This window comes from Egretta garzetta, unplaced genomic scaffold (genome assembly GCF_000687185.1).
Source record: "Egretta garzetta isolate BGI_Z169 unplaced genomic scaffold, ASM68718v1 scaffold384, whole genome shotgun sequence".
Classification (NCBI taxonomy): Eukaryota; Metazoa; Chordata; class Aves; order Pelecaniformes; family Ardeidae; genus Egretta; species Egretta garzetta.
Window position 1 is genome coordinate 1,204,172 of NW_009259496.1, and position 15,373 is coordinate 1,219,544.

At 47.5% G+C, this 15,373-nt stretch overlaps 1 protein-coding gene across 1 annotated transcript in view; it reads left to right on the forward strand.

The window, feature by feature from the left end:
• LOC104125018 (transcription factor 4) overlaps positions 1 to 15,373 on the forward strand; it is a 144,707-nt gene that overhangs the window by 60,212 nt on the left and 69,122 nt on the right. The window contains exon 3 of the mRNA XM_035892964.1: positions 14,603 to 14,664. Within this exon, the coding sequence (XP_035748857.1) occupies positions 14,603 to 14,664 (62 nt within the window). The remainder of the gene's footprint in view (positions 1 to 14,602; positions 14,665 to 15,373) is intronic.

The window sequence follows — 15,373 nt, forward strand, 5'->3', positions numbered from 1 at the left end:
GCCTGAAAATGGTGTTGGTTGGGGGAAAAATTGCCCCCCCCCCCTTTTTTTTTTTTAAATGCTTGATTTTTATTTTTTTTTCCCCCTTTGTCACAAAGCAAGAAGCCAGCCTGCATCCCTCGGGTCCCACGGCAGAGCTCGTGCTGCAGAAGGGCGATGCTCCCAAGGCTTCGCAGCCAGCACAGAGGGGTGAGAAATTAACCCCTTTCCCCCGGGTTTTGACAGGATTTAGAGCTAAATTCTGCTTTGAGATTTTGTAGGCAGAAAAGAGAGGAATTAAGCCTGCCGTATTTGCTTCCATTAATTACGCCTTTCATTGATTTGCTCTTACAGCCTCAAAGCTGCGAGTCGACTTGAACAGTTGCGGACGGTTTAAGTCAAAGCCAAACTGCACCCGAGTGAAAACCAATGCTAACTTTTTTTTTTCCCCATTATTATTCGTTGCTCAGAAATGTGTAGGAGAAAGCCCTGTTCTTGGAGTGCCTTTACCATCAACCCTTCCGCACAGTCGGTTCGCAGTCAGGTCTGCTCTTCAGTTACACTGTCCGTAAAGTCGTCCCCAACCGAGCTCTTCCGTGTCGGATTTCATCCAGTCCTATTTAGATGCCGGGACCCTGGGTTTTATAGAAGTTCCTGGATTAAACTGAGGGTGCCTGGATTAAGTTCTTAATGAGATATTTCAGCACCTAACCATATTACCTGATTTTGAAAATGCCCATCTTCCCGCTGCTTCCCCCAGTTCCCGCCGGAGGCAGTGGGTCTGTTCTATGCTTATATTTAAATATAAAATCGCGTAGTTAAATTGCCTACATCAACTTTAAGAACAGATTTTCAGGCTTTTTTTTTTTTTTTCTTTTTTCTTTTCAAGTCAGGGCAGATAGTTTTTCACGCGAGTACCTACCGTGTGCTAAACCTGCCGTTGTCTACATGTTGCTCTAAATTATTGGACTGACTTATTCCATGCAGTCCCCTTAATGGGTACGAGCAGAGCATTAACCTGGTTGTTCTTTTCCCTTGCCTTGTGGGAGCCCTGGTGCCCTCCCCAGATTGTTGTGATATATTGCAGCGTTGCTGCCAACTGTTAATGAGATTACTAATGCGGTGTAACTGGGTAGCAAATTATTAAATGCTACTCCATACCATTATTCAGCTTTTTTTTTAGCAATTTGTGAGAGGGGGGTGCTCCTTGTAAATCAAACTCCTCGTGTATTATTTTTGTTAATTAAGAGTTAAATTGCATCCAACATTTTAAACATTGCATCACTGACAATAATACTGGACTGCGTACTTCACAATAACCTGCGGGGGAAAAAAAATCCTCTGCCGGAGCGTGGAGGAAAGGCCGAGTAACTGCTGGGGTCTGGCCCCCGTGCTGTGTCCGGGCATGGTCCATGGTCCACGCAGTCGTCGTGTGCCCTCTGTGCGGGTGTCGGTGTGGCTAAAAAGGATTTGGGGTCCTTGTGCTGGGAGTTAATGCTAAGGGTATGACCCTTAGGAATGAATTATCCAGCTTTAATTACTAAAGCGTGGGGTTTCCGAGTATTTCGTGGCCCAGTAAACCGTACAGCGTGGGATTAGTGATGCCCTGGCAAAAAAGCGGCCGCTTGGGTTGGAAGGAAAGCCCAGACCCGGCTGCTGCGGGCGCTGCTCCTCCTCGCCCGGCTGGAGCCGGGGCTGCTGCCGGCGCCTTTCCTTCTGGAAGGCGCTTTGGTGGCCGATGCTTCGCCAAACGGTAGCGTTAGGCCTGGCTTTCTTGGGAGCAGGAGAATGGCTCTGAAGCTGGGACAGCCTCTGCACGGTCTGCTCCAATCCCTGGAGCATCTGAGCGCCTTTCCTTGCGTGACTCTTTTCTCTAAATGTCACCACAGCCGAGGCGTAACACTTCTCATTTGTACAACACGCTTTTGCATGTTACAGTAGAAGTATACATAACTTTTTAAAAAATTTCATCTGTATATCTGACTGGTGGCACTTGTAGAGACTTGGTGTCTTTAAATAAAAAAAAAAAGAAAAAAAAATAATTGAAGGTGACTAAATATGACATTTGGTGTTGGGTGCCCAAGTCAGGTTTCTGCAGGGATTTGCTCTTCCACGTGTAAGTGTGTTTTGTTTGTAGTGTCTCTTACCCCGTGGTTGCATCTCTCGGACAATCAGAACGTTCTAGCTGCGGTCGGATTTCCCTTACAACGCTCCTATTTTCCTAGACTATGCAGGCATGTGCAAAAAAACCCCAGAATTTGAGAATTTATTTATTTAGAAGCTCAATGCAGATCCCTCCCAGGAAGGGAACAGAGCGAATGGTGACATCGGAAGGTAACCCTTGACTCTCGGTGTCACTGGCCCGCCTCAGTGCCCCATAGCCAAGACGAGCGCCGGAATGTTTCGCAGCAGCCTTGGGCAGTGGAGGCCTTCGGGGAGGCTGGCGGGCTGGCCGAGGCGTGGGTTCATCGTTGGGGTGATGGTCATGTGCAAGAGAAGACCACGGTCAGTGTGTGTGCCAACGGCCTTCGCAGGTAGGGACGTGACCTCTCCGTCCTTGCTCGTGGCCCTTTGCCATGGGGTCTGGCTGTAACTGGGAGAGTGCTGGGGGCATCGCATGGTGCGAAGGGCATCAGGGCGCTGTGGTGGGAGGGGCGGGCAGGTAGAAAGGGGGAAACGAGTGGCGTAGGCATTAGCCAGGGGGAAGAATGAGGGGAATATAATGAGCCCTGCTGGAAGTCCACGGTCGTCTCCTAATTAGCTGTCTTCTCCTAAGTGGCCTGGCCTTAGGTAGGTTTTAATCAAAGCTTCCACCATCGCCTGTTGGCTTTGATTACTAGTTTGGAACCGAAATGTCCATTTGCTTTGTACCGAGCGAGACCTTCGTGATCCGCTATGCGAGGAGAGTTTAAGTAAATCTGTCCTTACTTATTTTTAGGTTATGGTGTAGAACGTATGCGCTTTGCCTGGAGCAGTGTGATTTAATTATCGTAACTTTGGAGCGCTCTAGGTTATTGGGTTCAAGTAAAAATTAAGTACTTTAATATAGACTATATATGAATATACGGTAAATTAATTAGATAACCACAGCTTATTAACCACATTCACTTTGTAACTGGAAGAGTCCTGAGAACCAGCCGCTTTCCTACTAAGCTCTATCTCCTCTCGGGTTAAAATAAATGAAAAAAAAGACTCATCTTGCTCAGGAAAACCTTCTCCCGCAGCATGCCCTACCCCCAAACTATCCAAAACCAGAACACCATCAAACCTTCGGTAACTGGATAAGCTGGGAAGGGCAGTATAACTGGAACCTGAACGTTTGCCTTACTGCCTGCTTTATAGTTGGAGCAGATCTGCCAAAACCTGGTTAAATGCTGAAGTTAGGCAAAGGGAATGGCTATGTGAAAGCCGGCTGTCCTTACCAGCACAAAGTCTGTGTCGTAAGTGTGTTAGAGCATCGCTTCTGTAACTGGGCTCAGCACAATGTGAGGTTCTGTGACCTCATCCCGCGGCGGGACAATGCAATTCCTTGTTAGGGACGTGAAGATTGAGGACAGTTTAGGTTTGTTTACGCTGTTGACGTTTTATAGCGAACGCTGTCAAGCGGTGCCTCCGCCTGTCCCTGGCTATTTGTTTCGACTTTGGAAATTCAGGCCGAAAATAAAATGACCATCTGATTCAAATGAATTTTCCAATTATTTGTGGCTTTAACAGAAGCGATTGAAGTGTATTGTATATATCTGGCAGCTGGTCCTACTTGGAAAAAAAACCCCTAAAGCTTTGTATCTAATCCCTTGAGCAAACCGGTAGTAAATTGTTTATCAAATAAGTCGTAGAAATTTCCCATTTTGAATCTGTGCTTTCTTTACATTGCTGTGACGGGCAGGGTAATGAGATGCAGCTCCCCGCGTGCTGGAGGTGCACGGATTCGCAGTTTGTCTGCTCCTCTTCCCTTGTCGGAGCCCGAACCCGGCGCGACTTCTCCCCGTCCCGTGCCTGCCGGCTGTCAACATCCCCTCTGTTGTCTGGTACCAACCCCGTGTTCGAGTCCTCATAAATCCCTTTATCGTCTCCCCGCTGTTTCCCAGGTCATTTAAGTTTTCCTCACAGGTTTCCATGGCCCGTCGCAGTCTGTGCTTTTGTTCGTCGCTCCATCTCCTGGCTCCTTTCTCCCGATGAAGTCAGCCCTTGACTGTCACCTTCCAGCTCCGTGCTGCCCCCCTCCCAGCTCACCTCCCTGTCTGTTTTCTTCATCACGTCTTCATGATATTTAGAGCAAAATCTTCAAAAAAAGATTGCATCGATGGATATGCATTTTAAATTTGCCAGTCCTTCAGCTTCCCAAATGTCCACCTTACAACTTATTCTTCCCTTGATCTACTACTCTTTAATCCTCCTTCTGTATTTGGTCTTTTTTTTTTTTTTTTTTTTTTTTTTAACACTCTAAGAAAAACAAATTCTTCTGGAAAAACAAAACAGCAGCAAAGGTCTCAATCCACCAAGCGTGGATTGTATTTTTATTTGTATTAGCGGTACCTGACGTGCTGTTCGCAAAGCGCTTTGGCATCGCTATTTCCCCTTTTGGCTCGGAAGTACCTGTTTATCACGCCTGCCTCAGTCGGATAATCGTAATTAGAGTCTAGGATTTTTCCCCACCCTTCTCATTTTTGACACAACTCTTAACTCATACAATGAGAAATGCTAATCACGTGCAAGCATGGCGTGTGTACGAAAAGTCTCTTTCCTGTAGAGAACTTGGTCCTTTTCCTTCTCATCTGAGGATATTTTGACTGTTAAATCCCATACAAAATCACTTTTGTTGGTTAATATGCCATTTAATGTGCTGGGTTTTTTTTTTTCCTTGAAGATAAAATTCAAATCTGAAGATGTTTGTCTTTTTCCATTTACTGTCCTGTGCGTTTTAGGTCATGTCAGCAAGTCAACACAGTTGGCAGTCTCTCGTGGGGAGATGCTCGGGGTTAGCATAAAAGGGTTTACTGATGCAGGTGAAGATGTACTGGCTGAATTACTGCAGGAGGGAAACGCCTGTTTGGCAAACAGACCGCTGCTTGCCGCACACATTCAGGCGTATTTTTTGTATTTTTGGTGTGTTGTTTTTTTTTTTTTTTATTTTAGATTTTTAGCAAATGAGACTATCTTTGATTCTCTGTGTTAAAAGTCTTAAAAAAGCAGCTGGTGTCTTTAGTCTGCACCCTTTCTGTTACCTCTTTCTCCAAACAACTTTCTTCAGAGACCTCAGGGCTGAGGGCCCCTTGGGGATCAGTCCGAATCACGAACCTGCCCTGCTAACCCCGAGCCTCTCCAGGTCCGTGAAGGAGCAGAGCTGCCATCAGCTTTTTTGAGCTAATGCAGTAGAAAACAGGCTCTAGCTCTAGCTTTTCCTTTAACACAAACTGCTCTTGTCATCTGCTGCTGGCAAGGGTGGGGTGCATCCTTGTGTTCTCCTCCATCACCCAAACTGGTGCCTTAAAAGCCAGCCCAGGGAGGGATTTTCATGGCTTTGAAGACCCTTTTTGCAGTAAGCATGGGCTACCCCCTCCCGCCTTCCTCAGTTGTCGCTCCTGCTCCTCTTACCTAGCTTGGTCACCCTTCTCCGCACACCTGTACCACGTTCCTACAGCAGCTTTGCTGCTGGATTTTCCTTTGCAGTCCTCCTGGTGTCTCCTGTGCCCTCTGATTGGCTGCTGGGAAGAGCACCGTGTGTAACACCATGTTAGGATGGTACGAATGAAATGACTGTCTGATCCAGAAGCCCTGGCTAGATCAGTCCTCTGGTGGACAGAGGCTTGGACCTTGTTGGGTGTCCTCCAGTTATCTCTTCATCTGCTCACCAGCTGTTGGCTTCTGGATAAGCTGGACTTTCTGGACCTGGCTCCGAATTGCAGCCCTCTGTGCAAGCAGGTGTGGATGGGGTAGATGTGGTGTCCCTGCTCCCTGCAGGGGGGTTGGACTAGATGACCTCTAGGTCCCCTTCCAACCCAAAACATTCTATGATTCTATGTGTGTGAAGGCTGGGAGACTTACAGGGGTTGCGGCCGGGAAGGATGGCCAGGCCTCCTGCACTGGCCTGTGTTGCCTGTCACTAGCCACCCTTGCACTGGAGCCGAAAGCCTTGCCTCCAGAAGACGCCCAACTCTTCGTGTGCAGGAGTCAAGTGCTGGGAAGGAACCACCGTTTTCCTTGGCATCTTTTGTCAGCTCAAACATACTAGTGTTTTGGGGGAGGTTAAGCGAATGTGTTCGTTTTGACTCCAGTCTTTCTTCTTTGGAAAGTCATCTTGAATAATTTGACTTTGAGTTCACCCACGAGCATTTGGAAGACTTTCCTTTCACTCTGGTGCTGAATCCCCAGCTGATTCCATTTGCTCTGCAGGTAAATTCAGGGACGCAGCGCTTGGCTTCTCTGAAATGTATGTTCTTGTTATTCACAGAAGGCCAAAAGTCATCAATTTAAGTGTTTTTATGCTCTTGTATGCTAAAATATTTTCCGAGTTTGTTACGGTATTTTGGAGTTACGGAAATGCAATTCTAGTTTAGAGCCACAAAGACAAATAATTGCACCAATATTATTTTGCACTTTCGCGCATGAAATGACCACGAAGAAATGATCTTTGGCTTGATGCACAGTTTGTTCGAATCCTTTAAAAGAATACGGCCCAGCGCTGCGTTAAAGTAATGTTAAACATAATTCTGTGTTTCTTGCTCTGCAGCTGGTATATGGAGGCCGGATTTTTCACCGGCATTTCGGAGTGCGGGCTGCTGCTCAGCACCCGCATTACTGCGTTCATTAAACGGCAGGATTTTGGTTGTCCCGCTTCTCTGAATATTGCTGTTCTAACCGTGCAATGCTGTCTATTCTGAACTAAGGGAACACAAATACTGAAGGCAACGTTTTAGTCTTAATTGAAATCAAATGGAAAACTCCCACAGAAGTAGAATTTCACCCCTGTCTTCTCATAGCAAGGAGGCCTAGTCAATGAAAAATGAATTTTACCCTTTCTGCTCACTTTACTATTTGAACACCTAAAAAACCCCATATATCGTGTATGTATATCTCATATATATATGTGTGTGTGTGTGTGTCTGCCTCTCCTTGTATTTACTCTCATGAGCATAGCGGTCAGGTTAGTCAGTTTGGGTATTTGTGCGTGAGCTGGGGCGATGGCGTTGGAAGGCTGGAGTGAAGCTTAGGCTCTTGGAGCGCACCGTGGAACACCTTCACACCCTAAAAGCGTCACCTCGTATGGCGGGAGGTTGTGAGCGTGCTCTGGTTTTGTGGGGAAAGATTAGGGCAGCCATCTGTGTGCTTTAATACACATCCACAGACCCCCCCGAACAATACCAGATTGAATACAATGTTAGCTGAATGCCTATTTTCCCCCCAAATTGCTCAAAATACTCCTCAGACCGGTGGTGGGAACCAGAAATGCTCTCCTGGTGCAAATCCCAGCCTCCTGCAGCTCCAGCGGGAAGCTCGCTCCCGTCTGATGCGTGGCTAAGCAGCACGTATGTACGAATGGCAGAGAAATCAACGTTCCTAATCACGTTTGCTACAAAATTAACAAGATCCACCACTGCGCTCTTTTTTTTTTTTTTTTTTTTTTTTCCTTCTATTCTCTCACCTCCTTGCTAGACTGCCGTTACTAACACCAGGTCGTACCTATCATCTTGCCCCCATGCATGGGTCGTACCTATCATCATTCAAATGGCCCCTCTTTTTTTGAAACCGTTCTTAGGTTCTTGATTACTTCTGATAGTCTGAGTCTTCTCTGTCTTCTTTTTTTATTTCTTTTCCCCAACTCTCTATGTGCAAAATCCTTGGGACAACTGTGTTGCTATTTACTGGAGTAAAGCATAAAAATATAATTTCCTAGGTTGTGATTTTAAGATTTTTTTTACTTATGTGCCCAAATTTGTTATTGGGGCTGGTGGGAGGTCCAAACAAAATGATATTCCAGAGTTTATTGTCCTGTGTTACTGCGACATCCTTTGATGGTTTCCCAAGTGTGTGTTTGGATTATTCCTGCAAAAAGGAGTTTGGTTGGTTTTTTTTTTTTTTTTGTTTTGTTTTTTTTTTCCCCCCCCAGGTTTGGGTGTTTTTCGGCAGGGGGGAAATACTAAGTTTCTAATTCTAAAGTCTCTGTTTGGGAGCACCTCAAGGCACTCAATGAAACTTTTACCCAAGAAAGTTCAAGGGACGGGGCATTACGGCCAAGGGTGAGTGGCCTTGCATGGTGCCTCCAGTTTATGCATCGCAGCTCCTTAAAATAAAGTAGGTGTTGGCCTGAGAGACACACAGCGTGGTGGAGGTGGCCTACCCTGACAGTAATCTGAGATTACGTATATTAGGCAGTAAATTGCCCTTTTAGGTCACCTAATTCTGAACTTGTTTCCTTTTCTGGAGCTGGGAGGTGTGTATTAAGCACCTTTATTCATTTGAGATCCTGAGCATGGGGGCTGCTCAGAGACGCCTAACGATCAGGCTGATGCTTCTGCAAATACCGGTGGTGGTGGAGGTGTAGTGGTGATCGCCTGTGCACTGGAGGGCTCAGACCTCAATGTTTGTGGTGGACCGTGATGGTATCTGCAGTGCTTCTGCTGAACTCGGTCCTGTCTGTATTTGCCAGGCACGTTTGGAGTCTGCTTAGCAGATGGGGAGCACCAGGAGGTGTGGGCAGAGGGTGAGCACCTCCAGCCCCGCTGCTGGGGGGTCTCGGAGCCTTGTGCCCTGCTCGGGGGGCTTCCAAGGCATCCCTGCTCCTCCTGGATGTCAAGGCAACCTTGGTGCAAGCAGTAGAACTCTGCAGGTTGCTCAAAAGTACTTTTAGGGTTAGGTGGCTCCTCAGCCGGAGGTTTTCTGGAACTCATTCCTCTGCATTAGTGCAGCTTTTGGCCCCAAAATCACCGCTCTGGATTTCTCCCTGCATCCTTAGGCATCAGTGGCCTCTCCGAAGGTGCAGTACCTTCCATCGCAGGGGTGTAATCAACGTGGATTGCAGTTCTTTTTTCTCCAGATCATTAACAGAGGCGATATGATTTGAATCCAGCCAATCTCGGTCTACAGCACTGAACGTCTTCTCTAGACTCAGTTGAATCTGCTTTTCCCAGGTTCCTTGCTTAAAACACTCAGAGGGGTTTGACTGAATTTAAACGCCAGTTTTACTACTTTTGTGCAGAACTTGTGAGATGCTGGGTGAAGCTTTAGTTATTTCAATCGCACGGCGTTAATTGCGTACGAATCGCGTTCTGAAAAAGCGACCAAATCTGTCTGTGGTGATTTCCTTTTTTGTAATGTCATGTTGCCTAGTGCTTGCGATTAAGTGAGGTTAATTTACAGGAGCCAGATTCTGGAGAAAAAGACACATGTGTTCAAGTTTATGCATGCTGGGATAAATCCAAGCTCTGAGAATAAGTCACTGGAGAATTTAGCATTGACTTCGGTGTCATTAGGGTTTCACTGTCCTAATTACCTAAGTGGCAGTACTTACAGGGGACATAATAAATTTCCGGAATTAGGTTTAGGAGCTTACAAACCTTCTTGCAATATCTGTCATACTGAATTATTAGTAAACTAAGCTAGATTAACTAGGTAGTAATTAGTGAGGGTTTTTTCCTTTCTGCCGAGGGAGAAGCGCTGTGGATTTGAGGGCTGGGTCGAGGGGGAGAGGAGTTAGCTGGCTTTTGGCTGTTGATGGCTCGCTGGGTCGCACGAAGAGGACGCTTGTAAACCAGATGAGAAGAGACAAGGAGCCGGCGTGCACGGCGCAGGCGCCCATCTGTTCGCCCAGCGCTCCCGTCTTGTGCCCAGCCACATAACCCCTTCACGGCCGCAGGCGCGTGGACCGGGTGAGAGCTCCGTGCACGGCGTAACCCATCGCGCGGGCGCTGAACCCGCTCTGGCGGTGCTCCGAGGAGGTTGGGCAGCCCCTGAGGGCTTGTGGGCACTCGCTGCCTTCTGCGTGGCGATGGCGGGGGCGGTGGGAGGCGGCCGAGCTGCCAGCCCGGCGACAGCGGGAAGGCTTTGGCCAGCTCCGCTTCCATTGACGAAGTACTTCCTAGCAAATCCACAAATGCAATAAAACTGTATTTTATGATTTGCTCTTTATAACTCTTTATGCCCAAGAATGATTTCATCTCGCTCAGCTCTCAATTTCCCAGCTGAGGGTCTAGGGTATTGGTGAAAATGCATCTTTTTCCCCAGCGAGAGCTTGCATTTTTACGGCGCTTCGTGATACGTGCGTTAGACTGGAGTTCCTTCTTTTTGTCTGTAGCTGAGATAAAGAATTAGGAGTTTAAAACAATAACTCCATGTTCCACTGTGATCAAGGAATTAGATAATCTGGCATGTTTGCTTAAGGGGTCTGTATCTTGGGGCTTTTATAGGGCAGTATTAAAGCCCTGAGCCTTCTTATTATGCCAATACCCAGAAGATTGCTTTAATGAGAAGTAAAGGGCCTTTTTCCAATTACAAGGGAATAACTGTATTAAGTTCCTGTGTTATGTCAACCTGCTTTGATTTGATTACTGTGAAAGAAATGGATTTATCTGTCAGTGTTACTTAATTAAGCCTTCTCATTGATGTTTTGCAGAGTAATATAGTGTAGTTTGCACGTTTAAGTCTAAATACAAAGAAAATTGGTCGAAAGCTGAGACGCGACCCCTGAAGATAAGGCACAAGAGCTATTGCTTGTCATTTTCTGATCAGAGTCCAGAACTTTTAACTTTGGTGGAAGAACTTGAGCATTATATGGGCTCAGATTAAAGCAAGGCAAAGGGCAAGGAGTTTTCAGCCAGATTTGAGATGGCTAAAAATTTTAGAGTCTAGGCAAATCGAAGAATTGTTCTATGGGGTTAGTCTCCTCATCACTACCCAATATAGCATGCTTGGGTATGTAGAACGATGTCTGCTTACCTCTAAGGTCTGTCTTCCCCTGATGCATCCCCAAAAGCTGTCCCGCTCCCTGCCCAGGAGCGTCCTGCCCACTTGGCAGTGCTTCCCCCTGCCTAGGCAGGACTTTCCTAGGCAGGACTTTCTCTCCAGGTTAGGCTTGGGTGTGCCCGGGGACTCGGTCTGGGATGTTTGCAGAGATGAGGAATACCCCAGCCCTGAGGTAAGTGTGGTTCCCGTGTTATTTTAAGCATCTGATGGTGCCTGCTGGCCACTGGCACGCTTGGCTCGAGGGAGAGGTAGGGATAATGCAGTAAAGAGTACCAGAAAGGGCAGCCGGGCGGGAATTCAGCTTGCCACAAACCCATGTGTTTAACTGCAAGTTATAATAGCTAATAGCTAACAGAAATAGCTCCTTTCTATGTCATTGGGACCGTCCAGCAGTTGGCCATGAAGCCCCTATTTCCATGTGCTGCTGGAAAGTACTGGGCATCTTGAGGAGCACGGCAGCCCTTCCCGGTGCCGGAAAAAAGGGTTTTTGAAGAAGGTGACTCAGAAGAAGGACCATGGGCTGGTTAAACCATGGGTACCACCCCGTGTTGAAGGGATGATAGTGGGCTCTCAGCTGGAGCTGGGCTCCCAAAGGGAAGAGCTCAGAACAGAACCTTGAAATGTGTTACTTTAGATGATGCACTGGAGTGCCCAAGACTCACGGTATCTATATTCTTAAAATACAAATAAAAATGTACAGCATAGCAGTCCAAAAACCTTTCCTAGCATGTAAATCCTGCTGCTAGCACTGGCCACGAGCCAGCGTAAGGGGCCTTGACAACACCTATTATTTCAGATTAGCTGACTTTTACGGAAAATAAGTACGTTAACAAATGAAGTTTCTAACAGGGGGGCTATGTGAATACCGCCTGCTTGTTAGCGAAAGCGGAGCTCCCCAGGTGCAGAGCCTTTCACCTTCCGTCGCACACGCGCGTGGGACGGGGCTGGAGCCTGGTGGGAGGGGGGCCCGCGCGGTCGCCTGGTCCCCCTGGTGCGGGGCCCGAGGGCTGAGCTCTCCTACTCCCTAAGGGGTTTTGGAAGCTGTGCCCGAGGGTGGGACGGTGCCCATCGGAGTCAGCCAGATAATATCCACGGATTTTTAGCAGGCAATGGATCGGGGCTCTACAGAGTTAATTGCCTGTTACATAACACAAATGATTTTTTAAAAATATGCCTAATTAACCTAATAGAATGGTTGATCTGATCTGTCAGGTAAATGATACACGTTTTCTTTCTTTTTCTGGAGCTTAATTAAATATTTACCTAAGAGTGTCTTGTGCTATTAACATGTTCATCTGTTATTGAGATAATAGGAATTGTAATTGGGGGAAAGTATTAAACTACACAAATGTGTAGGTTTGGGGGTTTTCTGTTTTGTGGGGGTTTTTTTGTTTGGTTTTTTTGTTTGGTGTGGTTTTTTGGGGTTTTTTTTGTGTGTGTGGTGTGTTTGTTTGGTTTTTTTTTTTTTTTTTTTTTTGTCTGGGAAGTCAACCAGATTTGGTCACAGCGCCCGTATTTTGACGTGCTAATGGCCATACCTGTTTCTCAGACAACTGAAGTTCCCACCGATCTGAGAAGCCTGGAGGAGCCAATGCTCAGGTGGAAAGGGAGCCGCTCGCGTGCGTAGTCTTCGGCAGCCCTCTGAGAAAGTTTCTCTAGCCAGCAAGACCAAATACGTATTTTTTTCCAATTAGATTAAAGCTGCTGCTTGTGCATGGCAAAAGGCAAGCGATTTTATTATTTCATTAGGATGCTAGTGGGCACACAGGAGTAAGTTGGAAAATAGCACTGAAATGTGCCATAATACTGTTGTAGATCAATGTCAATCACATTTCCTGATATTTAACATACTGTAAGTAAAAAAAGTAATGGATTTAAGCAGTATGGTCCAGTCCATCAATGTACTAAAGGATGTGCTTAATGTTAAGCATGAGTGATCTCATTTACTTGAATTAACACAAGAGTGAACTATGATTTCAGTGGAATTAGTCACAGGCTTCCATTAAACCTGTGCACAAGTGCCTCGCCGAACGGGTGTTATGTTTAGCTATTAAGTTTTTAGCCAAGTGGAAAGTCTCGGGAGACTCCCAACTCGTTTTAGTAAAGCTTTTGCGATGGCCGTGGTTGTGCGAGCATATCCCAGCATACCTGAGCGCGCTGCGGGGGATCTTCCGCTGCCCGTGTCTGCGGTGGCCTGCAGGGTGGAGTCCATGGGCTGCTCCCGGGCCTTGGTGCCACCTAGGAAGTAGCATGGCCAACCCAAATGTGCCACTGCTGCTTGGCCTCCAGTTGTGCCAGGGCAGGGTGAGGTTGGCCATGGGGAACAATTCCTTCCCCTTGGGGCTGTCAGGGGCTGGAAGGGGCTGCCCAGGGAAGGGGTCGAGTCCCCAGCCCTGGGGGGATTTAACAGCCGGGCAGCCGAGGTGCTGAGGGCCAGGGTTTGGGGGTGGGATGGCAGGGGTAGGGGAACGGGTGGGCTGGGGGAGCTGAAAGGGCTTTGCCAACCTCAACCATTCCATGATTCTGTTCTATGATTAGGGTACCCAAGAGGGACAGCCCCCTGCAGTTGGGGTGTCCTTGGAAGAAGTTACTGTGTGGGTCGTCTTGGGTTTTGTGGGGCGTTTTTTTAGGCTTCCCATTTGAAAGAACATTCAGTGTTAAAAGGGAGTTTTAATAACACTAAACTGGGCTGACTGTCAGTACTGGGAAAGACTTGGGGCAAGTGGAATACAAATGGTGGCATTGGAGAAGAAAAATTGGGAATTATATACGAATGGTCTCCATGTTTCACAAAATGTGTCTACAACGGGGGTTTTTGTCAAGGAAAACGTAGCGTTGAAGTCCGGCCAGGCTCTCATGGCCATGGTCTGGAAGCACGCTGCTGGCTGGCGCGCAGATCAAATGCACACAAGAAAATGGCGAGCTGAGATATTTGTGTTCTGTTGCAAAGTTAAGAGGAACTTGTAGGAGCCCTGGTTCTTCGGTCCATACCTTGACGGCAGGTTTCACTGCGTCCTAGCCTGCAGGAGATGGGACCCGTCATTCCTAGAGATACCCTCTCGAACAGAGGGGGAAAATGGTTAAAACCACCCCGGACTGGGCTGAAACTACCGGAGTGTCTGCCCACCCAGTGGTTGCAATGAGTTTTCTATCAAACGATAGAGGGAAAGACAGAAACCTTGGCTTTAGGAGCGTGCTTTTGTGGAGGTACCAACGAGTGCATAAATGCTCTTCTGCAGCCGAAGATGGGGTGAGGCGGCGAGAGGTCCATTCACCCCAAACATGCCTGCCTTTAACTTCCAGGTTTCGTCTGGTCTGTCGTGTTTTATTTTTGCTGTTTGACAATACCTGGTTTTGCGCTGGGGCTCTGGATGGGATTTTAACTGGTACAGCACAGTCACTTCTTCAAGTGTCGAGAAACACTGAGCTGCTGAAGTAATTTTTCTGTTCAAACCTCAGGTTCCTGAGGGTCCGGTTCATTTCTGCTGTGAATTTAAATGAGTTAATTTAAGCAGTGGGTCAGAAGCCACTACCATCGTAGTAGCCCTGTGCCTGATTCTTAATTAAAGGCAACAGGAGATTAATTTGAAACATTAATTTAAAAGTGCCTATACAAAAGGAAAGAATTATTGCAATAAAGCCTAAAGAACTTTTTTGTCCCTAGATGTAGAAGACAGAACTAGCTCAGGGTCCTGGGGGAATACAGGACATCCTAGTCCATCCAGGGTAAGTATATCTAATCTTTTTCCCCAAACCAGACTTCCTGCATATGTAAATTTACGATCTTAAATATGAGTTTTACACCTGATTGCGTAGAAAAATGGGCATGCAAAGTTGGCTGTAGTCTGTCTCCTCTTTGAAATTGCTTTTTAAAATATTTTTTTTTTTATTTTGAACATTCAAACCTGATCTTGTGATTGAATTTGGCACCTGCTCCACTACTTCTAACAGGTAGCGAGCATATTAATTAACCATTTTTTCTTGCTGGGCCTTGCCAACCACTGCCACCACCCAGAGCGCAGGTGGAGGCGGGGATGACGTTGCCCAATGTTTCGCTTTCTGCAGATGGATTTTTAGGGATGGCGGGTGTCACCAAAGCCGAGCGAGGGCCAGCGCCCTGGTTGCTGGCACCGCTCATCCCTGTGCAGGGGCTTGCTGGCCGCTCCGTGGCCACCCCAGGGCCCAAGCTCAGGGCGCTGAAGTTGGAGAGGGGCCCCCAGGTCTGTCCCACCACACCAGGGCTGCCCACCCGTGGTGCACCTCCACTGCTCCGTGCCACCGGCGAGGGGGCTTCAAAGCCTTCTCCTGGGGCAGGGGCTGGCAGCCGGGCGTTTCAGCATGTCCCCCCGACAGCCGGGACCATCCGAGCTCCGGGGCAGGTAGCCTGGCTGCCAGCCACCCGCCGACCTCTGGACACTGCTGAGGATGGGGCACG